The 16,179-nt window shown below is 38.8% G+C and overlaps 3 protein-coding genes across 4 annotated transcripts in view; 2 read left to right on the top strand and 1 right to left on the bottom strand.

The window, feature by feature from the left end:
- The window catches only part of slc18b1 (solute carrier family 18 member B1), a 7,111-nt gene extending 3,415 nt beyond the window's left edge, over positions 1-3,696 (top strand). Inside the window, exons 9-13 of the mRNA XM_013911738.1 lie at positions 1,196-1,291; positions 1,413-1,487; positions 1,570-1,663; positions 1,734-1,783; positions 2,836-3,696. Coding sequence (XP_013767192.1) covers positions 1,196-1,291; positions 1,413-1,487; positions 1,570-1,663; positions 1,734-1,783; positions 2,836-2,884 — 364 coding nt within the window. The 3' untranslated portion in view covers positions 2,885-3,696. The remainder of the gene's footprint in view (positions 1-1,195; positions 1,292-1,412; positions 1,488-1,569; positions 1,664-1,733; positions 1,784-2,835) is intronic.
- Position 3,697: 1 nt separating this feature from the next.
- On the bottom strand, positions 3,698-13,126 carry ahi1 (Abelson helper integration site 1). 2 transcript variants are annotated; one of them, XM_005736631.1, is made up of 27 exons: positions 12,994-13,126; positions 12,597-12,675; positions 11,723-11,832; positions 10,873-11,453; positions 10,695-10,783; positions 10,408-10,594; positions 9,990-10,182; positions 9,811-9,906; positions 9,532-9,717; positions 9,292-9,444; positions 9,029-9,161; positions 8,711-8,834; positions 8,219-8,448; positions 7,514-7,623; positions 7,309-7,427; positions 7,049-7,179; positions 6,805-6,945; positions 6,514-6,707; positions 6,383-6,428; positions 6,245-6,297; positions 5,653-5,770; positions 5,291-5,349; positions 5,108-5,173; positions 4,861-5,023; positions 4,708-4,778; positions 4,052-4,140; positions 3,698-3,938 (listed from the first exon to the last, which is right to left on the bottom strand). In XM_005736631.1, the coding sequence occupies exons 2-27, from the start codon at positions 12,604-12,606 to the stop codon at positions 3,755-3,757; spliced, it is 3,636 nt and encodes a 1,211-aa protein (XP_005736688.1). In that variant the 5' UTR covers positions 12,607-12,675; positions 12,994-13,126; the 3' UTR covers positions 3,698-3,754. The 2 variants fall into 2 exon arrangements, with proteins under 2 accessions (XP_005736688.1, XP_005736689.1); XM_005736632.1 differs by lacking the exon at positions 12,994-13,126 and adding an exon at positions 12,871-12,964.
- A 633-nt stretch (positions 13,127-13,759) lies between these two features.
- LOC102198537 (vacuolar protein 8-like) overlaps positions 13,760-16,179 on the top strand; it is a 5,341-nt gene continuing 2,921 nt past the window's right edge. Inside the window, exons 1-5 of the mRNA XM_005736630.1 lie at positions 13,760-14,021; positions 14,233-14,352; positions 14,993-15,112; positions 15,267-15,386; positions 15,656-15,775. Of these exons, the coding sequence (XP_005736687.1) occupies positions 13,832-14,021; positions 14,233-14,352; positions 14,993-15,112; positions 15,267-15,386; positions 15,656-15,775 (670 nt within the window). The 5' untranslated portion in view covers positions 13,760-13,831. The remainder of the gene's footprint in view (positions 14,022-14,232; positions 14,353-14,992; positions 15,113-15,266; positions 15,387-15,655; positions 15,776-16,179) is intronic.

Here is a 16,179-nt window from a genome sequence, read left to right as displayed (position 1 = left end):
AATACACCAAGCCTTTGCAGCCTGTTAAAGATCACACACAATTAATTATATGCCTCTAAGTATACATGGTTGAATATTTCCTAATACAAATAACTACATGCAGTATTCTACCATATGCAAACTTATATCACTAAAAGATTATACTGACTACTAAATACAATTTTCCATTAACACCCCCTCTGAGCCAAGAGTCATATCTAACGTCATTTTTACAATGTCTAATTCCAGGAAATAATTGCACCTGCCAGGTAACAGTCACACTGTGAATAAGTGTCTTAAACCCTTAATATTTTTCACGGCTAGCAGGGAGCGACTCCTGTGGTAGCAAAAAAGAAAGCCCATTGTGAGGAATTAACTCTACTTTAAATGTTATTATATAACACTAAATATTGTGCTAATTACTTTAGGGTCTCAATTTCCAGGTTTAAGTTTAATATTGGTTACATGTCCCAGAATAACTGGCACCTTGACCAGACACTTTTGGCAGCCATCAACAAGCTTTAGGCATATTTCAAGTTGCATATTTGACCAATATTTTGAAGGTGTTGATTTTGGAGCACGAGCTTCTTTCTAGGTGATTTAAAACTTGTTTCACCGCAGATGCTGGTGTTTCAGGAGTTTCTAGTTAATGGCATGTTTGAGCCTTGGTTCCTGGGCTGTTCATGAACATCCTAACCAATTTCCTCTCAACTAAAGGTGACAGTTTGGGTCTTCTTCCAGACCTTGGCAAAGTGGTGACATATTTTGATAAGAGACCTTTCCACCTTGTGTAAATCTTCAACTCTCCTTGTTAGATTGTCACTGAGTTCCTTGGACTTGCCATTGTTCTGAGTATTGGTCAGTGCTTCTCACTGCTCTCCTTCTGTCACAAATCACCCCCTAAAACTCTTTTCCACCACTCCTTCCTGTCTGTACTCTCTTCTTCATTGTGCATTGCTTTGGATGGTTGAATCCAGGTATTTAAATTCATTCACCTTCACTGCCTCTGCTCTTGGCAACTTCACTATTATGTCTGTCTTCCTATCATTGACACATAGGTCGGTTACTTTGGATGGTTAAGCCCTGGTATTTAAAATCTACACCGCTGCAAGGGGAGTGGGACATGTTGCCTCGACAAGTCATATACTGAATTAATCCCTTTGCCTTAAAAAGCCAAACTTCTGTATCCTTTTTTTGTTTGTTTTTTTACATTTAGTCAGCTGTGGTTGCTGGTCGTCATGCTTGGTCTAATTGGGCTTTCTCTGGCAATAAGTGTAATCTCCATATTCCCTGAGCTCATTTCATGTGCACAGTGAGTTGCTTCACATAATGCTCAACATTCATGAACTACAATTTGTTTTTTGTGGGGTTTTTTTTTTTCATAAATATGGCTGGATGAAACAAATATTCTACAATTTAGTTTTTCCTTGTAGTGAAATAGGATTTGAAGAGGGGCTAAGTACACTTGGAATGGTGTCTGGGTTATATGAAGCAGTGTGGTGCACTGGGTGAGTCCCTAATTTATCTCTTTTCTGGCATTTAGCTTTTTAGTGCCATGATTTTTGCTCTAATTTTGTGCTCGTTTTTAAGGACGTTTTATGGCCCCATTGTGGGAGGAATTATTGTTCAACAGCTCGGCTTTGAATGGGCTGCTGTAGTTCAAGGAGCGTTGGCATTTTTGGGTGTAAGTATCAGTGGCTGCAGCGTTTAGATATTTTATGTCAATACAATGTTAATGATCACTCTGTCCTCAGGCATTTCTCATCTTCATGTATTCTCTCTGTCAACGGACAAAACGACAAAGGTAGGCCTAAACTTTAAATGAACATAATAAGTTCTTTGATAGTATTCATTTCGTTTCTCACTATGGGAACGCCTTCTATGTGACCTCATCAGAAGCTGAAATGCCATTACGTTAGCTCTTACAGGCTTTTTAAGTGATGCTCATGTCAGGAGGGGCTAGGGCCTCCCCATATAATAGACTGACATAGTGTCAGATGTCATTCAAAAACTCTTCTCACTTCTTACAGAAGTCTGTCGATAACTGTGCTGTTGGGTTTAAGCTAAACTGTCCACTGTCCTTGCAGCAGATTTTCTGTCCAGGGGCAACCCACTGAACGCAGACTAGAGGCTTCAACCCTCCGCTATACTTTTCCACCAGTGGCCCTCCTGACAGCCCTGTGCTGGGAAGAGAAACATTTACTGGCTGAGATTTTTTTAGCTGCTTTCCAGCCCATCTTGACCTCATCTTCATCCCAAAGGTTATCAGTACATGTTCCCCAATAGTATTGCCTGACTTTTACCAGCTGGCCTCCATGCACATTCCACTAGGGGCCTGGCTACCTTATAGGCTCTAAGGGAGTTTTATCCAGGAGGTGTGTGCAACTCCATGCTGGGCCTCATCTCACACATTTGTTAGGTTTTATAAGCTAGATGTGACAGCGCCTAACCTAGCGCATTCAGTTCTCAGTACAGGTTCTTTGTTCACCAAACAAATGCTTTGAAAAAGAACTTAAGGTTATGTATATAACCCTGGTTCTCCAAGTAGCATGAGTGTCTCACCAGACCATTCTCTCTATAAAAAATGAAAAGGTGGGCTTGTTTTGAATGACATGTGACACTATTTCAGCCTATTATATATGGAGGCCATGGCCCCTCCTGACATAGGCAGGTGGCATTTGAGCTTCTGATGAGGTTCTACAGGAGGCGTTCCCATATTGGGACACTCATTTGTGCTACTCAGAGGTTATACATGTATAACCTCAAGATCTGTGATTTATTCTAAATAGATTTCTTTTTTTAACGTCTGCAACAACAGCAAAAATTGTACCTCTTTTTTTAACTTTTACATTTCAGGGTCCAAGAAAACAACCAACAAGCAGATGAAAGAACCCCTCTCCTATGATCCTGTGTTCCAGCTCCAAGTTACACAACTTTTTAAACAACTTATCAGTCATTATTTGTTATCAAGCTGATATTGTTTTAATGTTGTGTCTTTTAGTTATTTTTATCTGGTCCTAGTTAAGGCATGTGCTATAGTGGGAATTCCCTGAGAGGTATTTTAAGAAAAAAGCTAGATACATTCATGGAGTGGGTCCAGCTGCATTCCCAACAGGTTCCCAGATATATTTGAGCATTTATTTGGGGAGCAACATGCACATTAAAATTTAAACACTAAGTTAGGATCCCATGCAGGTATCCACAAACACCTGCCAAAGTACTTTACACTGCCTTGTAATAGTTTTTCCAACACTGCCATGATGACTCACACAATAACACCAGCCACCCACAGTTTGGTTAGTAAGAATGAGTTTTTATGGCCAATGGCTTAAAAGTAAAGCAGTGCAAGTTATACAGGTCAATATGAACCTTTCATACTGTGCTAATTCTTCAAACAGGGAATTTATTGCAGATTTCACTGCAGTTAGAAATGTTGAATGTTTTACCTTCTTTTCTGCCTGCATTATAGATTTATTTAACACTGATATTGAGGTTTTTTCACAAATATTTTGTACATTAGCATTCAAATGTGACAATGTAAGGGACTGCAAAGACTGCTTATTATAAAGTACAAAAAATATGTTTATCAGCATTATACAATTACAATATTTTTATAAACATATTTAACAAATTTAATCTGTATTAGGTACAATATAAACTGTGACTTTGCAAAACTAAAAAAATATTTACAAACAACAAAAAGTGAAAAATAGATCACAGCTGAAATAAAAATCAGAATAAAGCAGACATACAGTTGCTGTTTGTTTCCATGAGTTTATGGATCAGGCTCAAAGGCACTGTTTGTATTGTCTGTTGGCCTCTTTGGCAGAGGTCGCCCTGCTGATCTGCCTATCCTCCTGGTGCTACTGGTCGACGCTGATGCGTCTGCATCTGAAAACGTGGCTTGAGAGGAAGCTGCAGGGACTCGTGGCTTTTTCACCTTCTTTTTTCTTCTACTTCTATGTGGGAAACGTATTTCACAATCAGCACTTAATATCTCTCCACCACAATACAGCTTCATCAGCCTGTGTAGTTAGGAGTAGTTCGGAGTGAAGCAAAAAGAGCCACTTACCTAGTAACTGCCATCTCAGGTTCCGTGTCGGAAAGCGTCGGCTCGGAAAGAAACCTAAGTTCTCCAGAAGAACTAATGGCAGCAGACACCTTGGAGATACGAGTATAAAGAAAAAAGTGATGGCCCATGGGAACAGGAAAATCACGCATATATAAAACCAGACCACATTTGTGAATTTATGAAATGAAAAGCAATCAAAGTGACACTTGCCCACTGTAGGCTTTAAAATGACTCACGGTTTGTCATAGTTTCGCCAAAATAGCTGCTTACAGCAGAACATGGAAGTTGTAGCTACAGCTAGATTTGCATCAGAAGACTGAAAAATACAGAAACTGATATTTTGTTCCAAATCTCTTATTTTCATGCACAAAAGGTGGAATGACAAAGACCACTGCTGTTCAAAATATTGTTGTAGCTGTAGTATGTAAAAGGAGAACCAGGAACCACAGAGCAATATATTGATATTTTTCAGTCTTCTCTTCTTTTTTGTTGCTGACATGAAATCAAGCTGACAATTTTTTTGACAAAAGGCCTACAGTGGGTATAAAAAGATTCATTAATGAGATGTGAACTCCACCCCCACTTCACCTTTTAGCCAAAATACATTAATGAACACGTCCCAGTCAGACGCCACTCTGATTTTTTTGTTCTCTTACCCTAGTAGGTGTTGACCTCTCATCAGGCTCTTTAGACAAAGGCATGTGAGTCCCCTCTTCATTGTAATCTCCTACAACAATAACATGTTTTTATCATTTTTATAAACAATTTTTTCAAAGCATATCTACCACAAGAAAAGATAATCCACCTACTCTGATCTGCTACGTAAGAAGCAAGAAAATATCCCTGCTGCCCATTTTCAAGGCGTCCAAACCACCAGTTCTCGTTGTCTTTGTACAGTACTTGGATGACATCACCACGGCGAATGGTCAATTCATCAGAGCGATTTGCTTTGTAATCATAAAGAGAAACAACCTATGAATGGAACAGAAAGGTAGGACAGTTGAATAAGTGTGAAATAAGGCTGCGGCTGAGCTTTAAATTACACTGGATACTTACTACTTGCTGAACAGGTGCAGAATCGGTTTCCACGTGGATCCCTGAAGAGACGTGGTCAAGAAGAGTCTGACATGGAAAAAAGGAAATAATTTCATTCTTATAGCAACAAGCAGGCAGACACCACTGCAGTCCTTGCCTATCTCAGCAGCATTAAGATTAATTGGAAACATTACAAAATCTTACCGTCTGTAGTCTAAAAGACGAAGCACCTTTTAGAAAATGACCGACAGGACTGAACCCACCTAAAAGTATAAGAAAAAACATCAAGAATTGAAACTGCAGTAATATTTTATGTATTACCACGGTAAATATTATACATTACTGTAGTAACTGCAATTTGCAGTAGTCACTTCAAGAGATGGGTAACAATTGCCAGCAGTCCATCTGTGTTTCTGTTCATAGCATACATGCTGCACAGTGCTGAAAAGACTTGGCCCGAGTTGTACGTAGCACAGTTATAATCTTCATAATCATTTGAATTCAGTTACACAGCTCCACTGGTTAAAGACAAATAACTGTGTGATTAACTGAAAAAAGCCACTTACGGGGCTGAGTGCTCAGAGAAGCCTGTGGGATAAGCTGCTCTGCCAGAGCACCAGTGAGCTTCAGTCTGGAGTGTGGTGACAGGAGAGATGGAGGTGGGAGTGAGGCATTTAATCCTGTCTGTAAATAAAAGAAATAAATAAATACATAACAGCATTAAGGTGCAATAAATCAATTAATGCAATTTTCTGTTTTGTATTATAATAAAAGTAAAATTCACATTTGTGTATTTCATGTAAACCCTCTAATACAATTCTCACTGTCAGGAACACAGATTTAAAATCAAGGTTAAATAGAAATTTAAACATTTCTTTGAAATATGAAAACATAAATTAACACAGAGCGGGATTAGCATATTACACAAAGGGGAAAAATGGCTGAGTTTACAATTAAAGTATATAAACCCGGTTCTATGCTGTTTCCCTTCTCAACACATTGAGGGCAACTGAACAATAAAGTGATTGGAGGCAGATTACAGAAAACAAAATCAATATTGACAGAAAAGACTCATAAAGCTTGTTCACCATCTGTGACCTCAGCAATGCTTCAGTATATAAAGGTGTGTATTTTGATATAGTACTGATAAAAACTCACTGTGCCGACATCTGATGTGAAGCTCCGGCCTGTGTGAGTACTGCTTAATTTATCTGCAAACCAGAAAAATAGGTTAAAATACCAAATCTAATATAGCTAATTATATAAAGTCCTTCTCATCTAAACTGCTTAGAGTACCTTGCTCATAAATGAATCCAGTAGCAGAAGATCTTTGACGTGGTTCCTGAAAAAAATATGTAAAAGAATTTCAGTTAATTTAACTGCACACTTATTTCACTCTACATTTAAAAATTAACATGAGCATTTACCAGAACTGAGTCCAGTTGTTCCTTCACACACTGCATTTTCAGTGCAAGTCTTGTTGCTTGGGCAAACTGATCCATGGCTGCAGAAATAGATGTGTCCTGCAAAGCTAGAGGGTCAGGTGTGTTTAAAACAGTTTTGATATCTTCAGAAGCTGATCTGCTTGCTGCTTTCATACTGTGCACCTCCATCTGGGAAACTAGAAAAAATAAGAGAAAAATAAGGCAGAAATGAAGCCGTGCAAGTCTGTACAATACTACTGACTAACTTCTTCTTTTGTCAAACAAAACACAAACCTTTGCGGTCATACAGGTACACGTGGACAGGCTGGCTCTGACCGAAGGCACAGAAAGCTACCATGTTCTCGTAGGGGTGAAATGACACGCCGTGGAGAGCCGTGGGGTAACAAAGCTCTGAATATACTGCAACTTGATCACCTGGGAAAAGAAACGGCTGGAGCAACTATGCAGAATACTGTCAAAAACATTAAGAACCGACTAGTGTCTTTGTTATGGGAAAAAATAAAAATTTCATGCTCACCTGTATCAGTATTCCAGACATACGCCATCCCATCCTCACTGCCAGAAAAGATGAAGTTCCCACATGGTGTAAAAGTACTGTAAATCCTCTCTCTGTAGTTAATGGCTCCAGTGTATTTCTTTACAGCCAGACTTAAAGAGGGAAAGCCAAACACATATTCAAACACACATACAATAATATAATAATCACTCCTCATTTATATGCAGAGTATAATACAATACTTTAATATTTGTCTTTGCTTTATTATAATTTCGTCTTACATTCTCAAATCCATCATCCTCAGCACACTGTCTTTGGCATGTATGAGCAGGCACCGCCCATTCGGATGGAGCTGCAGCATGTTGATGGGGATACCACTGAGATCACTCTCATCAATTTTCTGCCAAAAGAAAACATAGGATTTTAAAATGACCATAAACTAACATTAGCTAAATAAAGTGCATTGAATAGTATCAATTCTTGTACCCTCTCTATACACCAGTGGCGACATGGCTGCTGCCGCTGCCTGCTGTCATTTACTGAGGTTTTCCACACAATGATGAGGCCCATGTTGTCTCCAGAAAACATTCGTCGACCTATTTACAATGAAAACAACATCAGATATGGCATAAGATATACAAGAGAACAAGCCTCACATTCATTATAAAAGAGTAGCAAAACCAAACACAACACCCCTTCACAGAAAGGCACACATGTGCCTCATAGACACAAAACCAGAATTAGTTGGCTGGCTTTGAGTCTTTCTTTGCTTTAAAGAGAGCAGCTTTCCTTCTCTCTGAACTGGGCCTTGAAGTAAATGACAGTGACCGTAAACAGTCTAAGACAAATTTAAATCTCAGTTACTCTCTCTAATAATAGAAAAAAAATAGTCCAAGGCAAGTCAAAGCAAATCAGTCAGTCTGGCATAAAGGTTATACTGGCAGGAATGTTTGGGGAAAAATTGGAGCCAGTGGACTTATAAAAGCAGAGCTATACATAAAGTTCACATTAACCACCATTTTATTTACAGCTATTAATAACAAGATTTATTAAAACATATACAAGAGACATCATTCTTTAAGAGACTACATTTACTCTTATTTTGTTCCAAGTTTTCCTAACTCACAGAGTAGCTGACAACACAAACACACACACATCGGGGACATGTTTCCATAACAGGGCTTACAGTACCTTCGGAGTCAAAGCAAACTGTGTTAATGAAACTGCCGTGACCCTCAAACTCCTGCAGCAGCTGGCCATTCACATCACCGACATCAACTCTCCACACTCGTATCAGGCAGTCGTAGCCCCCAGTTACCACCAGGTTCTGGGCTGTAGGATGGTACCGAGCACTGTACACAAACGATGGATGAGGGAGCACCTTCTGGGCTGTTACTTGAAGCCTCTCTACATTCCACTCCCTGAGGGAAACAATGTAAAAATACAAAAACTATTTTATATAAAGAAAATGCGTTTGCTAGTTTTTAAATCAGAACATCACCAGTATTGTTGAGGCCGTTTCTCAAAAAAGCAATGTATTACACACACTACAACTTAGTTAACTTTATTTAGAGCTAAAATATAATAGATTATACAAAAACTGAGTCACTACAAGAAACAGTGACACCTCATTCACTTCTAATCACTTTTATTTAATCTTACATTGTACAATGACAAAGTTACCTGACAGTTCCATCAGAGGAGGCAGACAAAAGGCTGCGGTCATCTCTGGACCAGCAGAGATCATACACTATTTTGAGGTGACCATTGAAGGCAGCCAAAACCTTGCCAGAGGGAATCTCATACACTGAAATAAAAACAGCATTTTATTTTATTTATTTATTTTTTACCTGATTTTTTAAAAATATATATGCACAGACAAGGAAGAATCCAGATGTCATCAAAGAGGTGTTCGTGGCATACAAACAGCAAAGAAATTACCTGGTTGGAGTCAACAAAGCATTAGAAGGGGGACTTTTACACCGATGAGATGTGACCTACCTACAACAGGGAACGCATCTTTGTCAGCACAAGCAGCAGCCAGTATGGTTCCAGCGTGAGAAAAGAGTACTGTGAAACAGCCCATCTGACCACCACGAAATGCCAGCATTGGCTTGTTAGGAATTCGACAGATCTGCAACAGTAAAACTCTCTTTAGTTCTTTGACTGCTACTCTTTGCTACTTACCTGTGTTCAGGCTAAAAATATGAACATGTATATTTGTATGTAATATTGATAGGAGCAGTTTAAACCCTTCTACAAACCTGACCAGGCAGCCTGCTCCATCTCAAGGTTGGAGGTTTGCTGTCTAGAGGTTGTGTCAGACTTCTCTTGGTGATCTCATTCTGCAGTTCACTATAGGAGGTGCTGCCTCTCTCCTCCTGCAGTGCCATCATAGACCGAATACTAGGGTCCACCTGAAGAACATAACCAGCTCAGCTACAACATACTCCATCCATGTACATATGAACCTTCCAACAACTAGGCAGTAGCAGCTAACTTACATGCTCAGGGAGTTTAATGCCTTTTACTGTAACATAGAGGGTAGATGCATATTTGGTTCTTGGGTACTTTCTCCACCATTCAACCACCTCAACTGTTTTAGGTTGGCTCTTTGCCCGATGTGGAGGGCAAAAGAGCTGGAGACGAAGTTTACTGTCAATATTCAAGACACCATTTGTGCCAACAAGCTGAAAAATGGAGGGGCATACATATTAACAGGGGAGATTAAAATACAACCAGACTGATCTTTTCTTTCTAAATGATCAGATTAAACACATTACCTTCAGAAATGCCCAGGCAATCTTTCGGAAACCTCGATCATGCTTGTCAACATCAATGTTGGCTCTTGCTTCTTCCATAGTCACAAAATCAAGGATCTTTGCAAAACATTTCAATAAAGGAAATTACTGTCACACATGTTAAAATATGGTTTATTAACTGTTATTGAAATAACTCTTACTTCAAAGAACAGTATGACTTTGGGGCCTTCGTCATGTTGTTGAACAAAGTAGCCAAAACGTTCATTGAAGATGATCTGCTCCTGCCACTCAGGGACGACTGATTTGTTCTTCTTGAAGTCATAAGGCTGGGTCATGATGGGGAGAACATGGTCAACGTTTTCCTGCTCATAAAATGAGGATACGGGGCGATGACTACAAAAAAGAAAAACAAATTTGAACTGAAGGCAAAATGTGTTATAATTCAAAGGTTTTGGCACAGTTAAGTGGCTTATAAATACAAATATCTATAGATCGTGCCTAAATTTAACTGAAAAACAAGTAACCATGGTCCAATTATTTTAAGGTAAAAATTTCTAAATAAAATATGTGCCCAGAAATTGAAACACACCACTAAACTTAATAGCAGAAATGTCTCACCAGTCTTCTTTCTTCACATATTGCCCTGTGGCTTCATCAACAACGTGGATCTTCACCATGGGGTGTGAAATCATCAAGTCGGTCTTGAGGCGGTCTGTTCTGTGGATGTACACTCCAAGAACAAGGTTGTCATCAAAAACTGGTTTCTGAGGTGCTTCTGACTCCGCTTCACTCTGGTCTTTGACAACTACAAGGGGAGAAAACAAAATATGAAATTCATCACCATCAACACCTTTCTTCACCTTTAACTGGAACTTGGTGAATCCTGAGAATTATCGTGCAATCACCATGTTTTTTCTTCCTCTTTTTCTTCTTTCCCTTGGATTCTGTTTCATTTTCCACATCAGCATCCAGGTCTGTATCTTCATCTTGATCCCTGGAGGCAAAAAAAGAAGTAGAAAGAAATCAAACACTGTTGCTTCATCACTAAATATAACTCCATAGTACACTAATAGTTATACACACCCTGCATCTGAATCTGTGACTACAGATTTCATCTTTTTCTTTTTCTTCTTCCCCACATCATTACTAAGCGTAACACTTTGTGAGACAGCACTCTCATCTTCTCCTTTGACCCTTGTCCTCCTTGAAGTCCTCTGCTCCTCCTTTACTATCTTTTGCTGGTATTCATGCAATAGGTTATCTTCTGTGTCCTCCTCCTGGCTTGCTTCTTTAACCTCTGTATCACCTTTGCTTTTTCCCTTTTTATTTTTCTGCTTTGGGGCCTTTCCACCTACAGAATCATTTGGATCCAATGGAATTTCAGACTTTGATGCATTTGCATCCTCTTGGATGTGACTTCCGATGTCCTCAGGCATAGGAGGAGAGGGAAGGTCCCTCTTACTTTTTCTTTTAGATTTTGATGTTTTAATCCGCTCTTGGTTTCTATTGTTGTTAAAATTAACCTTCTCTGAAATTTCACTCTCGCTTCTTTTATTCTTTGTGTAGCGAGGGCTGCCCTCTTCTGGGTCATATGTGTTCTGGAGGATGGTCTCATTGTCTTCTGTGTCCTTCTCAAGGTTGAGATTTTTTTTTAGATTCTGAAGCTAAAGAGGAAAAGGTAAAGAGGTGTCAGTACTTACAGTCTTTTTATTTTGTTATTTATTAAAACTTCCGCAATTAAAATATGTCCGACATGTTGTCTGTTTTGGAAGAAGGGCATCATGACAGCCTTGTTTACATAAAATGCAGAATCCACAAGGATTCGGAACTATTCAGAAATAGTTTTAAGACGTGTCCTGCAAGTTCTATATGTTTTTGCCAACATATAGAGCATCTGATGTAAAATTATCAATAGAACACAAGAATGACATACCACAATAGTCTCCGGAGTTTCAGTGCTTTTCTTTTTCTTCTCAGATTCTGTGTACTTCTTGAAGACTTCATTAAATCTTTCCCGGGTTTTTGCCCGGTCTTCACTCTCACCTATAAAAGGGAACATTTTAAATAGATTACATGACAATGCAGATTAGACTTTATAACATAAATAAGATTAACTACACGTTGTTGATAACACTTCTGTAGATTGATCAAATCTTTTTGCAAAACTTGTAACTGCATTTTTACGCTACTGCATCACACCAAGTAAGAGAAGTAAGAGTAGCAATGCAACAGACAGGGGGCAAGTGAGGTGAAGAAGAGAGTGCAGGCATGGTGGAGTGGGTGGAGATAAATATGAGAGGAAAGAAGGACACCAACAACATTTTGCAACATTTTAGTGAGACCTAATATGATGTATGGTTTGGAGATGGTGGCACCAAGAAAAAGACAGGAATCTGGGCTGGAGCTGGTGATGGAGTTGAAAATGTTAACAATGTTAAGGGAGTGACCAGAATGGACAGGATTAAAAATGAGTACATCATAGGGACAGCTCAAGTTTAAGAGTTTGGAAACGCTACCGAAGTTAACGAAACAAGACCGAGGGGGTTTGGGCATGTCCAGAGGAGGGGACAGCGGATAGATTGGAAATATGTTAAACATAAAGCTACCAAACAGGAGGAAAAGAGAAAGACTACAGAAAAGATCCGGGAATGTAGTGAAGGAGGAAATGCAGAGGGATAAGGAGAGATGCAGGCAGATGATGTACTGTGGCGACCCCAAATGGGAGCAGCCGATACAAAACGACATTGCTACTTTAATTTAAAGAACCTTCCACCATTGGAGTGAGGAGGGAACAGCAGGAAACGTACCTGCTGGCATTCTCAGACAGCGTGATGTTTCTCTTTCCGAGCGCAAAATGAGAATAATCCAGGACTTAAGACTCTCATTCTAAAAGAAATGCATGACAACGACGTTAAAGTTGCACAACAAAACCTCTACTGGGTTAGCTAGGTTTTGCTAGCCAAGCGTTTAATTATATAGTTTAGCACTCTAGTAAAATAAACCCGTATTAAGTCTCCCATGGTGTTTTTATTTGCTGAAGTCAGAGTATAGGAAAAAGTACAGTTTGTGTGAACCACTAACCTTAGCCACTTTAGCAGCTAGCTTGCTAAATGCTTCTGATAGCTCACTGACTTTACAGGGTTACTACATTTGGTAAGATAATATTTAGGAGCTTCAACGAACAGTCTGAGTATTAAAACAAACCTCGCCCCACAGAAGCAGTCCGTAAAAGTATGTATAAGAAACAGAAGAGTTGGCCGAGGGTCAGCGCATGTATCTACTCTGCAGTGATTGTCCTGTCCTCCATCTTTAACAACAACGCTTCGACGGTTTCCAAGTCAACAAAGCTGAAAAAGAGAGGCGGAGCCGGTCAAACGTAATCTGACGTACATACAAAAACAACAACCAATCAAGCTGAAGACAGAATTTCATAACAGAAATACATTTTCATGTTTTTTCTGTTATGATTAACTTCATTTTCTTCTTATGTTATGTCTACCTCTAAAAGCCTGATGTTTATCTGTCCATAATGTTAAAAATAGAAAAATAAGTTATTGCATTAATACAATTGCCACAAAAGAAGTATCCTATTAATTTATTCAAGTAATGTAATATTTTTACCCGTGTTGCACTTTTTTTGTAAGCTGATATATACTTTACGCAGTTCACATGGAATATCATACAATTCTACACCACAGTCACAAAGGCTTGCACACAAAGACAGAATACAATAAATTTGTAGCCTAGAACAAAAGAAACGCAAACGAAAATACGACCAACTTAATATGAAGGCTGCACAATTCCACAAACTTGCACAGCCACGAAACGCCTAAAACATTTAGATATTAATATTTATTAAGTGTCACAATAAGTTTTACTTTTAAAGTTGTGTCGAGATGCAAAAAAAAAAAAAAAAGCTAGAAGAGCAAGATACTTTCCATAGTCGAAATTTACCTTGCAGTCACGTGACACAGCAGTAGGCGTGTCTACGTGCAGGTTGTGTAAAATAGACAGGTGTCGGGACCTTGTGCAAGATGCAGTCATGGCTTCAGGGTTTTGTAACACCTGCTCGCAGTTGTTGAAGGAATTTGCGGATCACTTGAGGAGCGCTTGGAGAGAGCTGGAGATCAAGATAAAGGACGCTTTCAGAGAGATTGGACGGTGCAATTGCTTTAGGATTTCATCCGAGAGAAGGACGGCTTTTGATTTGCCTTCCTTACGCCTCAACTGTGGTAGGAAAATTGCAGCCATGCGTATTTTTTATGGAAATCGCAGTAGAAGAACAAAAACCGAGGCAGTGTGTTATTTGGAAAATTGAAAAGCATCAAAGTAAACGTTTAGACAGCAACTTCTTTAAACTTTCATACTGCATGTGCTATTACTCTTCAAAGTTGTACACAAGTTTATATGATCAATTCAATTAATCTCTTTTCCCCCTCCCAGACAACGAAACTCAACTTCTCAGCCAGGAAAGTCTGCAAACACTGAACAAACTTGCAACCTCAGAAAACACTGATCTACAAATGACTTCAGCCATGTATTATCTACACCTCAGTCATCATCGTGAGTATAAAGATTTCACGTTTTTGTTTCATCTGACAGTATTCCTGATAGCATTGGCTTGCAGATGATCAGCTGTTGTTTGCACTTCAGGTTTCTTCATAGGCCTCTATCAGTTACTGCAGAGATATTTTCTCTAACGGGTGTGACCAGCATGCAAATTTCCAACTGTATTTTTTCCCCAAAGTTGGCAGATAAAACGCCCACTTATGGACCCATGTGTTACAAAGAAGGAAGAATAAGAGGATTTTACTGTGGAATTCACAGTATGCTTTATTATAATCTGCCAACCAAGAGCCCTATAGTGCATATTAGGCTGAGGCTTCTTCTTTCAATACAGCATAGACAGTGTTCTGTAGTATGTAAATGGGTGACCAGGTGTTTTGTGTATAGGTGGCAGTTGACAGATTGCTGTGTTTAGATGCTTGAGATTATAGCACAACTCATGAGGGATATATCTTTTGAATTCATAATCAGCTACAAGTATGTAATTCAAATTTGTAACATTTAGCTTCTCCCAGTAAGACTGACTGACATACAACTACTATAAATTGGTCTCAACTCGAACATTGTTCATTCTGACAGCAAAAAATATGACTTAAGTTTCAAAATGTGTTATTTTTCCCTTGTTTGTGTGTTACAGTGAACTGTCCATTACCAGATGCCTTCATGGAGCCCATCGTGGCTCTACTTTTATCATCTGATCTCGATGTTCAAAAGACTGTCTCTCTCGCCCTTGTAAATCTGTTAATAAAGAATAATGGTAAGAGATAATAATAGTAAGATATTTACATTATTATAATTTTTTTTAATTAATCCAGAATTTTAATGATTTTGATAGTATGATTCTAAAAACTCGTGTTCTTTTGGATCAAATGGCTTATTTATCATTTGCCATTCATAAAATTTGATTTCAGTGTGTAAAGAATTGGTGATAGAAATGGGGATGCTGGTGCCCATAATTGAGTTGTTCCGGTCAGGTGATCCCACTGCTCAGTGTCACTCCTGTGCCTGTGTTGCCATGTTGGCCTCCTCAGGTTTGTACAGACCAGAAGTATTTTTCGACACAGTTTAGAAAGTACAAACGCTTAATTTTAAAAAGTTATTATGTATTGCAAACTAAATGGCAGGACTTTGAGGATGGCAAGAGAACTGATGCCTTATGAGAAAAGTAGTTATTTTGTTCCATATGCTTCTTGAAATGACCTCTCCTCTGTCTTGCTGAAATTCTGCTAATTTGTTTTGGGCCACTAGCACTCCAAAATTGTCCCTGCATGCATGGTTGCTATTTCATCTTTCTTTCCAGAGTCAAATCGAGATTCTTTGATGGTTGATGGAATCATACCACTCTTGGCTTTAGCAAAATCTTTTGATCCAAAGGTCCAACGGAATGCAACTTGGGCTCTATTACACCTCACGCAGTCAGGTGGGACCATTTCATTTGAATGTCACTGTGCACTTACAATTGTGTTTAGAAGTTTAGATACACTCATCATTGGCATCAATGCCATTATAATTTAGGGATTACTTTGAACTGTTCTTTTTCTAGGGTGGAATGATTGTGCAGTATACATGTTTATTGAGTTAAAAAAAAAAACAAGAAGTCTGTGCACAGTTTTGAATTTATTTATTTGGGATTTTGTCTAATTGACCCAGGGTCAAAAGTATAGATGCAGGCTCAGATATACACACATCCTTACCTTAGATGAGGTACTAATGTTTTGTTAGATGCCCTTTAGTAAGTTGCACCTCAACCAGATGTTTTTAGTAACCATCAACAAGCTTCTGCAATAATTCTGGATGGATATTTTACCAATTCTGCCAAGAGAG

This window comes from Pundamilia nyererei, unplaced genomic scaffold, assembly GCF_000239375.1.
Source record: "Pundamilia nyererei isolate P.nyererei 1_Seehausen unplaced genomic scaffold, PunNye1.0 scaffold00070, whole genome shotgun sequence".
NCBI classification, from domain to species: domain Eukaryota; kingdom Metazoa; phylum Chordata; class Actinopteri; order Cichliformes; family Cichlidae; genus Pundamilia; species Pundamilia nyererei.
This window is presented reverse-complemented; position numbering and strand designations above follow the sequence as displayed.